Raw genomic sequence first — 14,732 nt, 5'->3', positions numbered from 1 at the left:
GAACGGCTATCGTTATACTCTGGTAGCCAAACGAATGGAATCAATCGGTTCAAGGGTGAGAAAGAGAGAAAAGTATATACTCGTAAGTATCCGACGGATGCGAGTAACTCTACGTGCATACGTGTCATTCTACATGCCATGTAGAGTTCCATTCGAAAGCTCATCGAAAGCTCAACAAAGTGAAGCATACGATGGGGATGGATCGATCGGATCTCCAAACAGTTGAGTAGCTATAGAAAACAGTGAGCGATTTCAGTTGCAGATTCAATCTCGAGGGATCTGATTATCCACTGAATATATCTATCTGCGCTTTGGTACTCAGCTTTCTTGATGGATCTTTTTCTGTAGAGAGGAATACACTTTGTTCTATATGTATATACATACATATGTATGTACATACGTATAAGATATTCGTTGCTCATTATATGGTACTCCTTATCCACATCCAGCAATGCACTCGCTTTAATCTTTGGAAACTTTTTTTCTTCTGGAGTCTAGACCTTCTTCAAGGGGTAAAGTCTGTCCAACGACCTCTGGTGTAATCAAATCCACAAAATGTTTTCTCCACTGAACATCGCGAGAATAAAGCTAAGAATTGTTTCGTTGGCTTGAGTTTTCAATGAATCAAAGTTTATTTTGTGACTGATGGAATATAAATATTGTTGCTGACGAAATACCAAATTAAAGAAAACACCGTTTAGCCCCTGACGAGGACCTCATAGGCATCTAGGCGCACCTCCTCGCCACCGAAGGGGATGTATAGGCATCTGTGGGACGGATGGACCTTGCCGGGAGTCAGGCTGCCGCTGTGGTAGCCGCGGCCAATGTACAGGTTCTCGCCCTCCGTGGTGCGGCCACAGACGATGGAATTTGGTGGCACATTGCCAAAGCTGTCAGGAACCCAGCCATAGCCGTATCCGGCCAGCAGCTCAAAGTCGTGCTTGACGTGCTCGGAGCCGCCGTATGCCACGTAGGCGCAGCCCTTGTTGGGAACCACCTGCAACGGAACGAAGAAAGGCATTAGGGATGTGGTTTGCAGCTGGCTTGGATGCTTTCATACCTTGGCTGGCAGCAAATCACCTTCGTGGTAGGCGCGGCCCACAAAGATCTGATCGCCATCGGTGTCGTGTCCGCCCTGGACTGTTCCGGGCACGATATGGCCACCGGAGGAAGAGATCCATGTCTCCGGCTGGACCAGCACTTCGTACGCCTCTAGGCTGTGCTGTAAGCGAAGGGATACGTGAGTGTGATGGCTCCTTTCGAGACGACTGCGGGATAGTTACCTCCTTTCCGCCGAAGGGGATGTACAGGCAGTGGTGCGAGGGATGCACCTTGCCGGGCGTCAGGCTGCCCTGGAAGTAGCCGCGGCCAATGAACAGAGGCTCTCCGTCGGAGGTCTGACCCACGCGAAGGGCATGGGGAGGAACGTGTCCGCCGCTGGCCGGGATCCAGACGTAGTGGTCGCCGGTGAGGATCTCTACGTCGTGCTTGTTGATCTCCTCGCCGCCCCAGGCCACATAGGCCTGGTTCTTGTTGGGAATAACCTTGGCCGGCAGCATGTCTCCGTTGTGGTAGGCACGGCCCACATAGATGGGATCATTGTCCGAGTCGTGTCCGGCGACGATGGCGCAGGGCGGCAGCTGGTCGAAGACGTTGCGGCTGATCCAGGTGTGGTCTGCAGAGGGAAAATGTGGACCAAGGTTAGACCTGACGTTTGTCAAAATATATTTTACTGATTAAAGCTCAGCCCAGCCCGGTGCTTTGACTGCTGATGTGTACAGTCGGCCTGCCACACCACACCACACCCCTCGCACATTAATAACAAGAACTTGGTCTGTTATCTCACGGGGTGTGAAATCGTAAGATCTATGAGAAAGCCACCGAAGCTCCAGGGGATTTTCACTGTCAGCTGAACTTGGTATCGATGGTTCTTCGGCACTTATTCGTTGGTTTATTTTGAAGCACTTTTCGCAGGAAATCTACCAGTCAAACCTTACCCATGGTGTGTCGTTGAGTGTGGGATTATTTCTTCAAAAAGAGAGCGTAGGGTAGGGACCGTGCAGTACGGGCTGATTTTAATGACTGGCTAGCAGTCGTGGCTGTAGCTGCGTTTTAAAAGCTGTTGTGCCGGCGGTCTTTTGCTTCCTTATCGGCTGGCAATGTTAACTGACTTTGATAAGATATCTTAGTCAAAGTCATAGGGCCCATGCGGTCGCTGTGTCACTGTGTTTTGTGGTAAACAGTGTAATGTAATGGGGATCTTTGCTCCTTCAAGATACCATCATCTAACAGGAAGCAGTCATTATTCAATCCATCTATATATCATATAAATATATATATACATTGTATAGATTTATAGATGTATATAGATGTGTATAGATTTTTGGACCTTATCTTTGAGCGATTGGCCTGGTACGGGAATCTTATCGCCGTTAGTCGAAAATAACTTCGATCAATAAGCTCGTAAAGTGTACCTCTCCTCATGAACACGTATGTCCGTGCCTCAACCCTGAATTCTGTCGCTCAGATATATATACTTACGGTTGGCCATTTCGTAGATTTCTTGGGAATACATATTGGGGAAAAATTTTGAAATTTTTAGGGCCGAAATGGGATGGGGTGTCGGTTAGTTTCTGTGTCTATTTCTTGTACATCTGGATTTTGAAAGTCAGGGCCGAAACTTTTGAGATTCTCTGTTGAGACTTAAATTTAGACAGGAGGAAAAGGCCGACTTTCTGACTCAAAAAATATCTGATTTCCATATGGAAGTACAACACACTGTGGTGGAGTCAACTTTTTGTCTACGAATAACATTGAATACAAATCCTGTCGGAATATACTTCCTTATGAATGCGTCATCATTCGTCACAGAATATCTGGAGAGTACATATGCATGTATACATGTATATGAACCTTTCGCACCTTTTTGTCTAGATAAAGGCTAATCAACTTTTGTGGAATATTGTTTCGGGGGATTTTTCGACAATACATATCTGCTACTGGCATGTTGTCATATTATTTTATGGATTCATTGAAATGGAACACCTGCTTTCGCTTTCTGTACCCTCACCCTCCCCATCACAGAGGGAAAATCTCTCTGGGCCCAGCGACTAATGACTCATTCCCGGACATAGTACTATATGCGTGATACTTGAGTTTTTCAAGAACAGGAAAATACAAGAGATATCGAAGCGCAGAAATCAAGGCCTCACTATCAATACCTATTGCCGTACTCTGCGCACAAATGCTCCTTCCCATTCAGATATATGTACATATGTATGTACCTACCCCATATGATAGGGTTATTTACACATAAAAAAGCTCGTTGATAAGAAAAGCCGATAAATCAACTTGGATGGGGTGCGCAGTGTTAACGCCACTCCGCTACTGACCAATTTCTCAGTGGAAAAACAAACCTCAAGCTGTGAAGTCGCTTCAATATCGTACAAAGTATTCCATTTATACAGAGGAACGCCACCCCCCATATCTACAGAAAATCAAAATGGGTATGTACCATGAGAAGTTGCATCAAAAATCGGTTAAAGGTTCGGATCAAAGTCGAAAAACACCCTCCACGCATCCCACAATCCAATCCCCGCCCGCAGATCTGTATCTGACTTGAGTACATTTCTCTCCTGTTTGGTTCTCCGTTTTTCTTTGCACTCTTCCAGGCGCCGTGCAGCCAGGAGCAGTTGTGAGCATTGGTAGGACGAGTGCGCCCAGTCAACCCAGTTTTCGTAGAATATGTAGAAACCCCCCTCCCCCAACCGATTCCCCAACCAATGAATAGCAATTCATTGTCGAAATACACGGCACCCTTGAGTATATAGGAACAAAAAAGAAAGAACATAGTGTTATCTTATCGCGCAGTCAAAGCTTATCGGTTCCTTTGGTCCTCTCCTTGCAGAACACACCTGGGTGCACTCAACTCCATACGCCGCACTGCCACCCTACGCTGTCATCGGTGGCCACGACTCGGATCGCAGCCCCATCTATGTGGGCCGATCCTTCCACGAGGGCGAAAACCTGCCTGCCAAAGTCATTCCCAGCAAGGGTTGTGCCTATGTGGCCTATGGTGGAGCGGAACACTCGAAGACCCACTACGAGGTGCTGGTTGGACAGGGCTTTGCTTGGGTGCCCAGCTGCAGCGGTGGTGTGCCGCCCAATGCGGTTCGCAGTGGTACTACACGCACCGGCGAGCCCCTTTACGTGGGACGGGGTCACCATGCCGGCAGCTTGAGCGTCGGCAAGGTGCATCCTTCGCACGGCTGCCTTTACATCCCCTTCGGCGGCCAGGAGGTCCGCATCAACACCTACGAAGTCCTGATCTACCAGCAGCGGGACGTTTGGGTTTCGGCCTCGCCCGCCTACACTCCGCCTGGAGCTGTTGTCGCTGGCCATGACTCTGACCGGACTCCCATTTACGCCGGACGGGCCATGCACGAGGGCGAGATGCTCCCAGCCAAGGTGATTCCAAGCAAGGGATGCGCCTACGTCTGCTACGGAGGCTACGAGTTCCAGAAGCCTACATACGAGGTGCTCACCGGCTACGGATACGTCTGGATTCATGTCCAACATCACGGCATTCCACCCAATGCCGTTTCCACGGGTCGTGCCCGCAATGGAGATCCCATCTACTTTGGCCGCGGACACCATCAGGGCAGCCTGACTCCGGGTCTGATCTCGTCGCGCCAGCGCTGTCTCTACATTCCGTACGGTGGCCGGGAGATCCGTCTCGACTCGTACGAAGTGCTCTGCAGGCAGTGAATGCGAATCCCCGGACCGTTAAGCCACGAACTGCATTTAGTATTGAACTAAGTTTAAACCCTGTAACCCTGCGTTACTTATCCAATAAAATCCCATCTTTGCTAACCTAAAGAAACCCTGGTTGCCCTTACTCTTACCCTTATCCTTGACCCTTGAGGCGTCTCCTCTACCAACCCGTACTAACACCGCCGTACTCTCCTCCGTTTCAGCCTACAAATGGGTACAGTCCTCGGCCTACTCTTCCATCCCTGAGGACGCTGTGGTGGGCGGCAACGACGAGGACGGTGCAATGATCTACGTGGGCCGGGCCGAGCACGAAGGCGACATGATGGTCTGCAAAGTGGTGCCCTCCAAGCAGATCGGATTCGTCTCCAATCGCGGCGAGGCGCTGCCCAAGGACATCTTCGAGATGCTGTGTGGTCAGAACCTGGTGTGGGTTAAATGTTACGACCACGTCATACCCGAGAAGGCCGTCCTCTGCGGACGCAGTTCGCTGGACCAGCCCGTCTACATTGGCCGCGGCCACTACGAGGGCCACCTGATCATCGGCAAAATATCCTCCGTCCATCGGGCTCTCTTTATCGCCTTTCGCGGGGCCGAGCGCCGGCTGGATTCGTACGAGATCCTCGTGGAGGAGAGGAGGGTTGTGCCCGGCTGGCAGCTGCCACCGCCGCCGCCGCCGGAGGAGCTGGAGAAGTGTCCACTAACACCGCCGCCGCCCCCGTCTCCACCTACACCCGCTCCGCCTGTGGTTGAGAAGCCGTATAAGTATCCGCATCTGGCCGCAATGCCGTTCCCAATGACCGACAGGCCACCAGCTTATACGCCCACGCCTGATCCTCTGCCGCCGGTGGGGGGAGTCCTTGTGATGCCCAGTCCCGCACATGCACCGCCACCGGGCGGTGTTTTAGTGATGCCACCTGTCCAGCAACCCCCACCGCCGCCCCCCTCCTACACCCCCGCGGCAGTGGCTCCGGTTCCAATTGTCGTCGCACCATCATACACACCAGCGGAGACGTACAAGCCACCCATGGACTCCTACGGAGCTGCCGGCTCCTCCTACACTCCGGCCGAGTATGCCCCTCCGGCGTATGGAGTGTCCTCATCCTACGGCTACGAAAGCGGCTACGACGTCTGGGTGACCGCTGGTCCGGGCTACTTCTACTCTCCGGAGGCCGTCATCGGAGGCCACGACAGCAACATGGAGCAGCTGCTCGTCTGCCGCGCCTACTATGCAGGTGTCCACGTCCCGGGCAAGGCAGTTGCCAGCCAGGGATGTGCGTACATCGCTCACGGCGGACGCGAGATTTTGGAGCCCACGTACCAGGTGCTGCTGGGGCAAGGAAAGTACCACTGGGTGCGCGCCTATGAAGGCAGTATTGCCCCCGGCGCCGTGATGGCGGGAAGGTCACCCGGAGGCGAGCCCCTGTACGTTGGACGCGCCCACTACTGTGGCAGTCTGACGCCCGGTGTGCTCCAGCAGTCGAATCGCTGCCTCCAGATCCCGTTTGGCGGCCAGGAGATCCGCATCAGCAGCTACGAGGTCCTGGTCCGCAGTGACCTCTACCACAGCCAGCAGGCCATGCGCCTGGTGTACTGAGCATCGATATTGATCCAAAAACGGAAACTACCGAAACGAATCGAGAGCAGCTACCTACCTCTACGAAAGGATCTACCCACATTTACTTACTATATACTTTGTCACATTTATTTATTATCTATTATGTCCTTTCACTAATTATATTTATTCACCCTTTGAGTTAATCAGCGATGAAAACGTGACTGATGCTTCTGTTCCAAGTCGTGAATCACGCGATACCTGTTTTGGGTATCTTTAGATACCCAAAAGGTATAAGGTATAAGGTTTCAACCCTATCGCATGGAATATGAATTTCGTTTGGATTGCTGCCAAAAAAACAGAAATATATTTTTTGTATCATAATTATGTCTGCAATCACAAACATTTATTGATTACGTTATCAGTCTATATAGTGGATATCGATAGATAATAGCTGCACCTGTAGATTTCTAGCTATGGACTACATTAGTAGATTACTAATTCCATACTTTACGCAATTTAATTTCGCATTCATATTCTTTGGGTTCGTGGCCTGGTTCTAGAATCCCACAATCATCTACCAATAATTACACTAATAGCTAGCAAAGAAATCCACTCAAAAAAAAAAACTGAATAAAAACTTCTGTTAAAAAATAGTCAAAAAAATATCGATATTATTAAAAATAAATCACTTGAAAATATATCATCGCTAGCATTCTGAGCAAAATTTTAAATTTTCGCGGCTGTTACTTCGTTAAACTTCGTTAAAAGTCTCAAATAATTAAAAAAATTGTGCGATGACGGAAAAATTTGATAAAAACAGGAACAGAGAATAGATATTATCAATTATTCTTATATATTATAATATTAAATTTTAAAGAAATCGAATTAGCATTTTGTTGAAACTCTAGAAACGCAACAATTTTCACATTTCGGGGAAGAACTTCGATAAAATATACAGAACATACCGCCAAAATGCAGCTAATGATCATCCCATAAATACTCGTTATTAACAAAGGCTTCTTTAAACGGATTGGGGATTTTATTTAAGGCGAAGAGATGCATGTAGTCAAAAAGAGAAGCAGAGTGGGAAAGAGAAAATGAATGTGCGTCTGCGTCACGCTTTGTTTTGTTTTGTGTACGTCCACTGCAAAAAAAAACGGTGCAAATTAAAGCTCATATATGTATGTATGCGTGTACAATGTACAATTACTCTGGAGATTTCTATAAATTGCAATTCATTCTTGGGCAAGCTTTGATCTATGTATGTTTGGAACTTCCCAGTGGTCAGCTGGGCGGAAACGATTTCTTGATGAAAGCTTCCGAAAGCTCGTTTACATCTTCTGTGCAATTTCACTATAACATGGGGACATGACAACAGCTTTTGCCTCTATGACCTCTTTGAATATAGAGTATAGAGAATAGAGCGTTGACGCACGTTGCTTGACCCTGAATATCGCCTGAAATTGACTGCATTTTCGGGAGTTTATAACTCTGCTATCTGAGATCCCTTTGATATATTGAGAATCGTGGCATGCTAATTTAGAATATAGGGGTCGCAGCTTTGTATAAGAATGATATCTCCAACAGGTCACACCGGAGTGTAGAAAAAAAAGACAAATAAAAACCACAAGTACCCATCGGATGGGCAAATACAGACGCGCTTTCCTCTCAGATGAGGTACAATACGTGGCTGTTTGTCCAGTGCTTACCCCCACTACCACCACACTGTGCTATAAACATCCACATGTTTTTTTGGAATCGGAAGTTCGTTCATTCGTTCGGTCAAAGCGGAAAACATCACAGCGGTCATAACCATAACCTCGCCCAAAGGAAATAAAACCAAACCAAAACACAACTATTTCACCACGAGACGAGGCTAGATCTCAGCTTGTTGCAGCAATTATCTATTCGACTCGCCTTGTCTAAATTGCGACAATTCGGTTTATCTGGCTTGCAAATAATACTCGTATGTACATACATCTCTGAATTGAATACTATTTGCTGCTGTCAAAGGTACAAACGTATAATTTTTTATTGTGGTTTGATTGTATAATAAACGTTTTTACATTTACAGATAAGATTTCGTTCTGTTTATGGAGGATTCTTGTTGGAAAAGTTTCGAATATCTCTCAACCGCTGTCAGGAATGGTGAAATAATCAAACTAAATCAAGTGATTGTCATCGGAACTGTCAAGCGCGATCCACACGTGGGAATGCCTGTACGCATCCACAGGTATTTCACAGAACACCTGAGAAACGGATGAATCACGGTTTTCGCACGCGATACAGATTTCGTCTCGGTTAGTCCCCCGATCTGTCGAGTTCTGCTTAAACGACCCCAGAGGGGAAATCCATGCACGCAAATGGAATTGGAATACGCGCTTACTCCCAGCCAGAGCCAGAGCCAGAGCCAAAGCCAGCCCAGCCTCCTCTGCAGAATGCAAGCGGGTTTCATTTGTTGGGTAAACAGACAAACAGGTTATGCCTCCAATAAGACCAGACCTGAACGAACCGAGAGCAGAGGAGAGCCGAGCCGAGCAGAGCAGAGTCGTCTATCCGAGTCTATCTAATCTACCTAATCTGCATGTGGGGACTATAATCACTTGTCGAACTGTTTTTGTTTGGCTTGAAACTGTTTACCAGTCAGGACCGAACCAGGAATGAGTATTGCTCCCCCAATTGGAGCGCGTCCGTCGCGACGGCGGTTGCCAGGGGGAGCACCGATTAAATTATACGATCGTGTTTATTGCGGTCTCCGAAGCCGATGCCGACCCGAGATCTGAAACCGAGCTGTCGTCGCAACCAATTGACTGGGACTCGTCCAGTTCAAATCGCGCGCTCGCTGACTCCAGACGCCAGCCTCTACTCTACCCTGCTCTTGCACTTGACCAAGTGATAGTCTGTCACGGAGCATACAATACCATAGCATACCATACCATACTCGTGCCAAAGATACAGAACGTGAAACGAACCGACGCGTCCCGTCCAATCAGTCCGTCGTTGATTGCCGTCCGAAAAATCGGCACGTGCTGCGTAAGTGTCCAAATTGGGGAACGAAATCTCTGGGGAGTGTGTGCAATCTGGGGAACCCATATATATATACATAGATCTGTCCAGAGTATACAGTCTAGAGTATAGAGGTGAGTGTAAAGCTGTGCGCGGAGATCGACAATTGTCAATTGAGAATCGTAATGAACGAGAAAATATCCCACTTTCCAATTGTTGTTAATTTATTAATATATGGATGCTTTTTCATTTGCGCAATCAGACTAATTTCCTTAAATTGACTTGGGAAAATGGTTCTCACTTTTTCATCAGTGCTTGCACTTTGCGGGTTCGATCTGTGCTCGTGCTTCGCATATATCAATATGCATATTCAATATGAATAAATAAACTAATACATAAATAAATAAGTAATTACAAAACTTATCCAAGTATTTCTACGTCTTAAAAAGATTCAAAAATTGAACAATAAAAGTTATCTGTTCAAATAAATACCTATTATTTTCGGATATATTCAATATGAAACTTATCAGTTTCAAATTCAAAGTGTCATCGAAGTGGAGGAGCATATAAAGTCGTTGGCATGATATTTCCTTTTTACAAAAGACTTGGAGACTAACCACCGAGACCTTTTGAAATGACCAGCCAATGCCATGAATATTATTGTTGCAATAAACCTTAAATTAGTTAGACTTCAAGATAGTACTTTACAGTGGCATTTATTGCTCGTTTAGCAATCAGCTCGAAAAGATTTTGAGGTATACATAGAGATACATTGGTGGGTCACTGAACCAAATACATAAGTCAATACTGATTGTTTTATTGTTAAAATACAACCTAGAAAATATTCCTTGTTTCAAACCAACAACAAATAGGTGTTTGTTAGCCTGGTTTAACCTCGACCCAATCCCCTTGCTTACAGGTTTGATTTTCAAAAGTCCCAAACAACAAAATGGATCTCAAAACAACGAAAAAGGAGGAATCGCAGCTGCCCCAAGTGGGGGATTTCCTGGCACAGGATGGAGCTGTCCAGCAAAATACAGAAAAGAAGTACAACTACCTGGATATGGTGAGAGCCCCCGAATGCAATCAGCATGCAAATGGAATATCGTTCAATATCGAGCTTGTTCTCCTCCAATCTGCAGTTCAGATACTCCACCAGGTTCGAGCGAGTGCTGATCGGGTTCAGCATCGTGGTGGCTGCCGTCGCATCAGCATTCATTCCCTTCTTCATGATCATCTACGGAGAGTTCACGTCCCTGCTCGTTGACCGCACAGTGAGAGTGGGCACCTCCTCGCCCACATTCGCGCTGGCAATGTTCGGAGGCGGAAAGCGACTGTAAGTCCCGAGAAAAGTCCGTCCCCAGGAGTAGTCCCAATTTAGCTTAAATCTATTGCAGAACGAACGCCAGCAAGGAGGAGAATCAGCAGGCCATCATCGATGACTCCATCGCCTTCGGTGTAGGAAGTCTTGTGGGATCGGTCGCCATGTTCGTGCTCATCACCCTAGCCGTTGACATTGCCAACCGGGTGGCGCTAAACCAGATCGTTCGCATCCGCAAGGTGTTCCTGGAGGCCATGCTGCGGCAGGACATTACGTGGTACGACACCACCTCCGGTACCAACTTCGCCAGCAAGATGACAGAGTAAGTTGAATCGCATCCGAATGAAGTTGATCCCAGCCAAGCTGACCGCTGACTGACTGTTCTGCAGGGATCTGGACAAGCTAAAGGAGGGAATCGGCGAGAAGGTGGTGATAGTCACCTTTCTGTTCATGACATTCGTCGTCGGCATTGTTGCTTCGTTCTTCTACGGCTGGGGCCTCACACTGGTGATTGTCGGGTGCTGTCCCTTGATCATCATCGCCGGCACAGTGGTGGGCAAGATGCAGGGCACCCTAGCCGAAAAAGAGCTCAAGGCCTACTCGAACGCCAGCAATGTGGCCGAGGAGGTGTTCAGCGGAATTCGCACCGTGTTCGCCTTTAGCGGGCAAAAGAAGGAGAAGGATCGTTTTGGCAAGCTACTGATCCCCGCCGAGGCCACAGGCCGCAAGAAGGGTCTCTACACGGGCCTGGGCGGTGCTGTCACCTGGCTGATTATCTACCTTTGCATAGCCCTGGCCGTTTGGTACGGATCGAAGCTCATTCTGGAGGATCGCAACCTCGAGGACCGCCAGTACACACCTGCGGTCCTTGTCATCGTCCTGTTTGCTGTCATTATGGGAGCACAGAATCTCGGTTTCGCCTCGCCCCACGTCGACTCGATGGCAGTGGCCACTGCCGCTGGACAAAACCTATTCAGAATCATCGATCGCCAGTCCCAGATCGATCCCATGGTCGAGATGGGGGCTAAGCCAGACAGCATCACGGGACGCATCCGCTTCGAGAACATTCACTTCCGCTATCCCGCCCGACCAGATGTCGAAATCCTCAAGGGCCTGACCGTGGACGTGGAGCCGGGCCAGACGGTGGCCTTCGTCGGTGCATCGGGCTGCGGCAAGAGCACGATGATCCAGCTGATGCAGCGGTTCTACGACCCCGAGCAGGGGAGCGTCAAACTGGATGGACGGGATCTGCGCTCTTTGAATGTTGGCTGGCTGCGCTCGCAGATCGGCATCGTTGGCCAGGAACCGGTTCTGTTTGCCACCACCATCGGCGAGAACATCCGCTATTCCCACCCGGAAGCCACACAGGCGGACATAGAGCGGGCGGCACGTGCCGCCAACTGTCACGATTTCATCAGCAAACTGCCCAAGGGTTACGACACCCATGTGGGCGAGAAGGGCGCCCAGATTTCGGGCGGGCAGAAGCAACGCATCGCTATTGCCCGAGCGCTGGTGCGGAAGCCGCAGATCCTGCTCCTGGACGAGGCAACGTCCGCCCTGGATCCCACATCAGAGAAACGGGTGCAGAGCGCCCTGGAGCTGGCTAGCCAAGGACCCACAACTCTGGTGGTGGCCCATCGCCTGTCGACCATCACGAATGCCGATAAGATCGTGTTCGTTAAGAACGGAGTGGTGGCGGAGCAGGGCACCCATGAGGAGCTCATGCAGCAACGTGGCCTGTACTGCGAGTTGGTGAACATTACCCGGCGGAAGGAGACCACGGAACAGGAGGAGACCGGAGATAGAGCGCTCCAAAAGGCACAGAACCTCTCCGAAGAGGAGGAGGATGACGAAACCGATGATGATGAGCCAGAACTGGAAGCGGGGACCAGCAGGGAAAGTGGATTCAGCCGCGCCAGCACCCGTCGCAAACGTAAGTTAACGAGCTAGTGATGCGGGAGCCCAAAGGATAACCATCAACCGTCTTTCCATTTTGCAGGTCGCTCGCAGCGTCGCAGCAAGAAGCAGAAGCCGGAGGCTCCCAAGTTTTCCTTCACGCAGCTGATGAGGCTGAATGCCCCCGAGTGGCGCTTCATTGTGGTCGGGTGCATTGCCTCGGTTTTGCATGGAGCAACCTTCCCGCTGTGGGGCCTTTTCTTCGGTGACTTCTTCGGGGTGCTCGCCAACGGAGACGACGACGTGGTACGTGCCGAGGTCATCAACATATCGTGCATCTTCATCGGGATCGGCGTGCTGGCTGGACTGGGGACCATGCTACAGACCTACATGTTTACTACGGCGGGCGTGAAGATGACTACCAGGCTGCGGAACATGGCTTTCGGCACAATTGTGTCCCAGGACATTGCCTACTTCGACGATGAGCGGAACTCGGTGGGTGCGTTGTGCTCCCGCCTGGCCAGTGACTGCTCCAACGTACAGGGGGTAAGTTAGCAGAGTACGTGGTGTGTCTGGCGAATCCTGCTAATCCTCCCAATCCTCACGTGGTTACAGGCTACCGGTGCTCGCGTTGGAGTCATGCTGCAAGCCGTCTCCACTTTGGGCATCGGCATGGTCGTAGGTTTTGTCTTCTCTTGGCAACAGACGCTTCTCACGCTGGCCACCCTGCCGCTTGTCTGCCTGTCGGTGTACCTGGAAGGTCGCTTCATCATGAAGAGCGCCCAGTCAGCCAAGGCGGCCGTCGAGGAGGCTTCGCAGGTGGCTGTGGAGGCGATAACCAACATTCGGACTGTGAACGGACTGAACCTGGAGCGTCGCATCCTGGAAACCTACGTCCAACAGATCGACAACGTGGATGTTGCCTGTCGTCGCAAGGTTCGTTTCCGTGGCGTGGTCTTTGCCCTGGGACAGGCGGCTCCCTTCCTGGCCTATGGCTTATCCATGTACTATGGTGGACTGCTCGTGGCCGATGAGGCTATCAATTATGAGGACATTATCAAGGTGGCGGAAGCCCTGATCTTCGGTTCTTGGATGCTGGGCCAGGCGTTGGCCTATGCCCCGAACGTGAACGATGCCATCCTTTCCGCTGGCCGCCTCATGGAGCTGTTTAAGAGCAACTCCACTCAACCCAATCCGCCAGAGAATCCCTACAACACCGTGGAGGTGAGTTCCTTCCGACCCATTACCTTTTTCATGGGTTCTGACATCTGGTTTTGTTATTATTCTAGAAATCTGAGGGCGACATTGTGTACGAGAACGTGGGCTTTGAGTATCCGACCCGGAAGGGGACTCCCATACTGCAGAACCTGAATCTTTCCATCAAGAAGTCGACGACTGTGGCTCTTGTAGGTCCGTCAGGTTCTGGCAAATCGACCTGCGTGCAGCTGCTGCTCCGCTATTATGACCCCGTCTCCGGATCGGTGAATCTCAGTGGAGTGCCGAGCACAGACTTCCCTCTGGACACGCTGCGCTCCAAGCTGGGGCTGGTCTCGCAGGAACCCGTGCTCTTCGACCGCACTATTGCCGAGAACATTGCGTACGGGAACAACTTCCGGGACGAGGTCTCCATGCAGGAGATCATCGAAGCGGCCAAAAAGTCCAACATCCACAACTTTGTCAGCTCTTTGCCGCAGGGCTACGAGACGCGCCTTGGCAAGTCGTCGCAGCTCTCTGGAGGCCAGAAGCAGCGCATTGCCATTGCCCGGGCTCTGGTGAGAAATCCCAAGATTCTGATACTTGACGAGGCCACATCTGCTCTGGATCTGGAGAGCGAGAAGGTTGTTCAGCAGGCCCTGGACGAGGCTCGTTCTGGACGTACCTGTCTCACGATTGCCCACCGCCTAACCACAGTACGGAACGCGGACCTGATCTGCGTCCTCAAGAGAGGTGTGGTCGTTGAGCATGGTACGCATGAAGAGCTGATGGCTCTAAATCGCATATACGCCAATCTCTACCTGATGCAGCAGGTGGCGGGATAAAACACACCCATCGGCATTATTTAGTGTGTAAATTAGAGTAATAGGAAATTAGATACGAATAGAATAAATAAACAGAAAAGCTACGAAATAGACTTTCAGGCCTTGTGGATGCCAAGGGTTAGGTTAAAATTACATTGTTGTT

At 49.8% G+C, this 14,732-nt stretch overlaps 4 protein-coding genes across 7 annotated transcripts; 3 read left to right on the top strand and 1 right to left on the bottom strand.

Annotated features, from left to right (window-relative positions):
* Positions 1-603: 603 nt before the first annotated feature.
* LOC6590718 lies at positions 604-2,619 on the bottom strand. 2 transcript variants are annotated; one of them, XM_026985599.1, is made up of 4 exons: positions 2,542-2,619; positions 1,284-1,675; positions 1,061-1,222; positions 604-997 (listed from the first exon to the last, which is right to left on the bottom strand). In XM_026985599.1, the coding sequence occupies exons 1-4, from the start codon at positions 2,573-2,575 to the stop codon at positions 698-700; spliced, it is 888 nt and encodes a 295-aa protein (XP_026841400.1). In that variant the 5' UTR covers positions 2,576-2,619; the 3' UTR covers positions 604-697. The 2 variants fall into 2 exon arrangements, with proteins under 2 accessions (XP_026841400.1, XP_002016250.1); XM_002016214.2 differs by lacking the exon at positions 2,542-2,619 and adding an exon at positions 1,998-2,081.
* An 824-nt stretch (positions 2,620-3,443) lies between these two features.
* On the top strand, positions 3,444-4,882 carry LOC6590717. 2 transcript variants are annotated; one of them, XM_026986545.1, is made up of 3 exons: positions 3,444-3,506; positions 3,672-3,704; positions 3,908-4,882. In XM_026986545.1, exons 1-3 carry the CDS (start codon positions 3,503-3,505, stop codon positions 4,765-4,767), a joined length of 897 nt encoding a protein of 298 aa, XP_026842346.1. In that variant the 5' UTR covers positions 3,444-3,502; the 3' UTR covers positions 4,768-4,882. The 2 variants fall into 2 exon arrangements, with proteins under 2 accessions (XP_026842346.1, XP_026842347.1); XM_026986546.1 differs by lacking the exon at positions 3,672-3,704 and having other exon boundaries at positions 3,447-3,506.
* LOC6590716 lies at positions 3,448-6,531 on the top strand. The gene is made up of 2 exons (XM_002016212.2): positions 3,448-3,506; positions 4,977-6,531. The coding sequence occupies exons 1-2, from the start codon at positions 3,503-3,505 to the stop codon at positions 6,365-6,367; spliced, it is 1,395 nt and encodes a 464-aa protein (XP_002016248.2). The 5' UTR covers positions 3,448-3,502; the 3' UTR covers positions 6,368-6,531.
* Positions 6,532-9,171: 2,640 nt separating this feature from the next.
* On the top strand, positions 9,172-14,682 carry LOC6590715 (multidrug resistance protein homolog 49). Of its 2 annotated transcripts, none has more exons than XM_026985226.1 (8): positions 9,172-9,361; positions 10,254-10,400; positions 10,477-10,670; positions 10,732-10,977; positions 11,045-12,588; positions 12,655-13,097; positions 13,167-13,775; positions 13,841-14,682. In XM_026985226.1, exons 2-8 carry the CDS (start codon positions 10,284-10,286, stop codon positions 14,588-14,590), a joined length of 3,903 nt encoding a protein of 1,300 aa, XP_026841027.1. In that variant the 5' UTR covers positions 9,172-9,361; positions 10,254-10,283; the 3' UTR covers positions 14,591-14,682. The 2 variants fall into 2 exon arrangements, with proteins under 2 accessions (XP_026841027.1, XP_002016247.1); XM_002016211.2 differs by having other exon boundaries at positions 9,172-9,468.
* The last annotated feature ends 50 nt before the right edge of the window (positions 14,683-14,732 follow it).

The sequence above is a fragment of the Drosophila persimilis genome, unplaced genomic scaffold (assembly GCF_003286085.1).
Source record: "Drosophila persimilis strain 14011-0111.01,24,50 unplaced genomic scaffold, DperRS2 tig00000002-arrow-pilon, whole genome shotgun sequence".
NCBI lineage: Eukaryota > Metazoa > Arthropoda > Insecta > Diptera > Drosophilidae > Drosophila > Drosophila persimilis.
The sequence above is the reverse complement of the archived record's forward strand: the minus strand, read 5'-3'. Positions and strand labels throughout refer to the sequence as shown.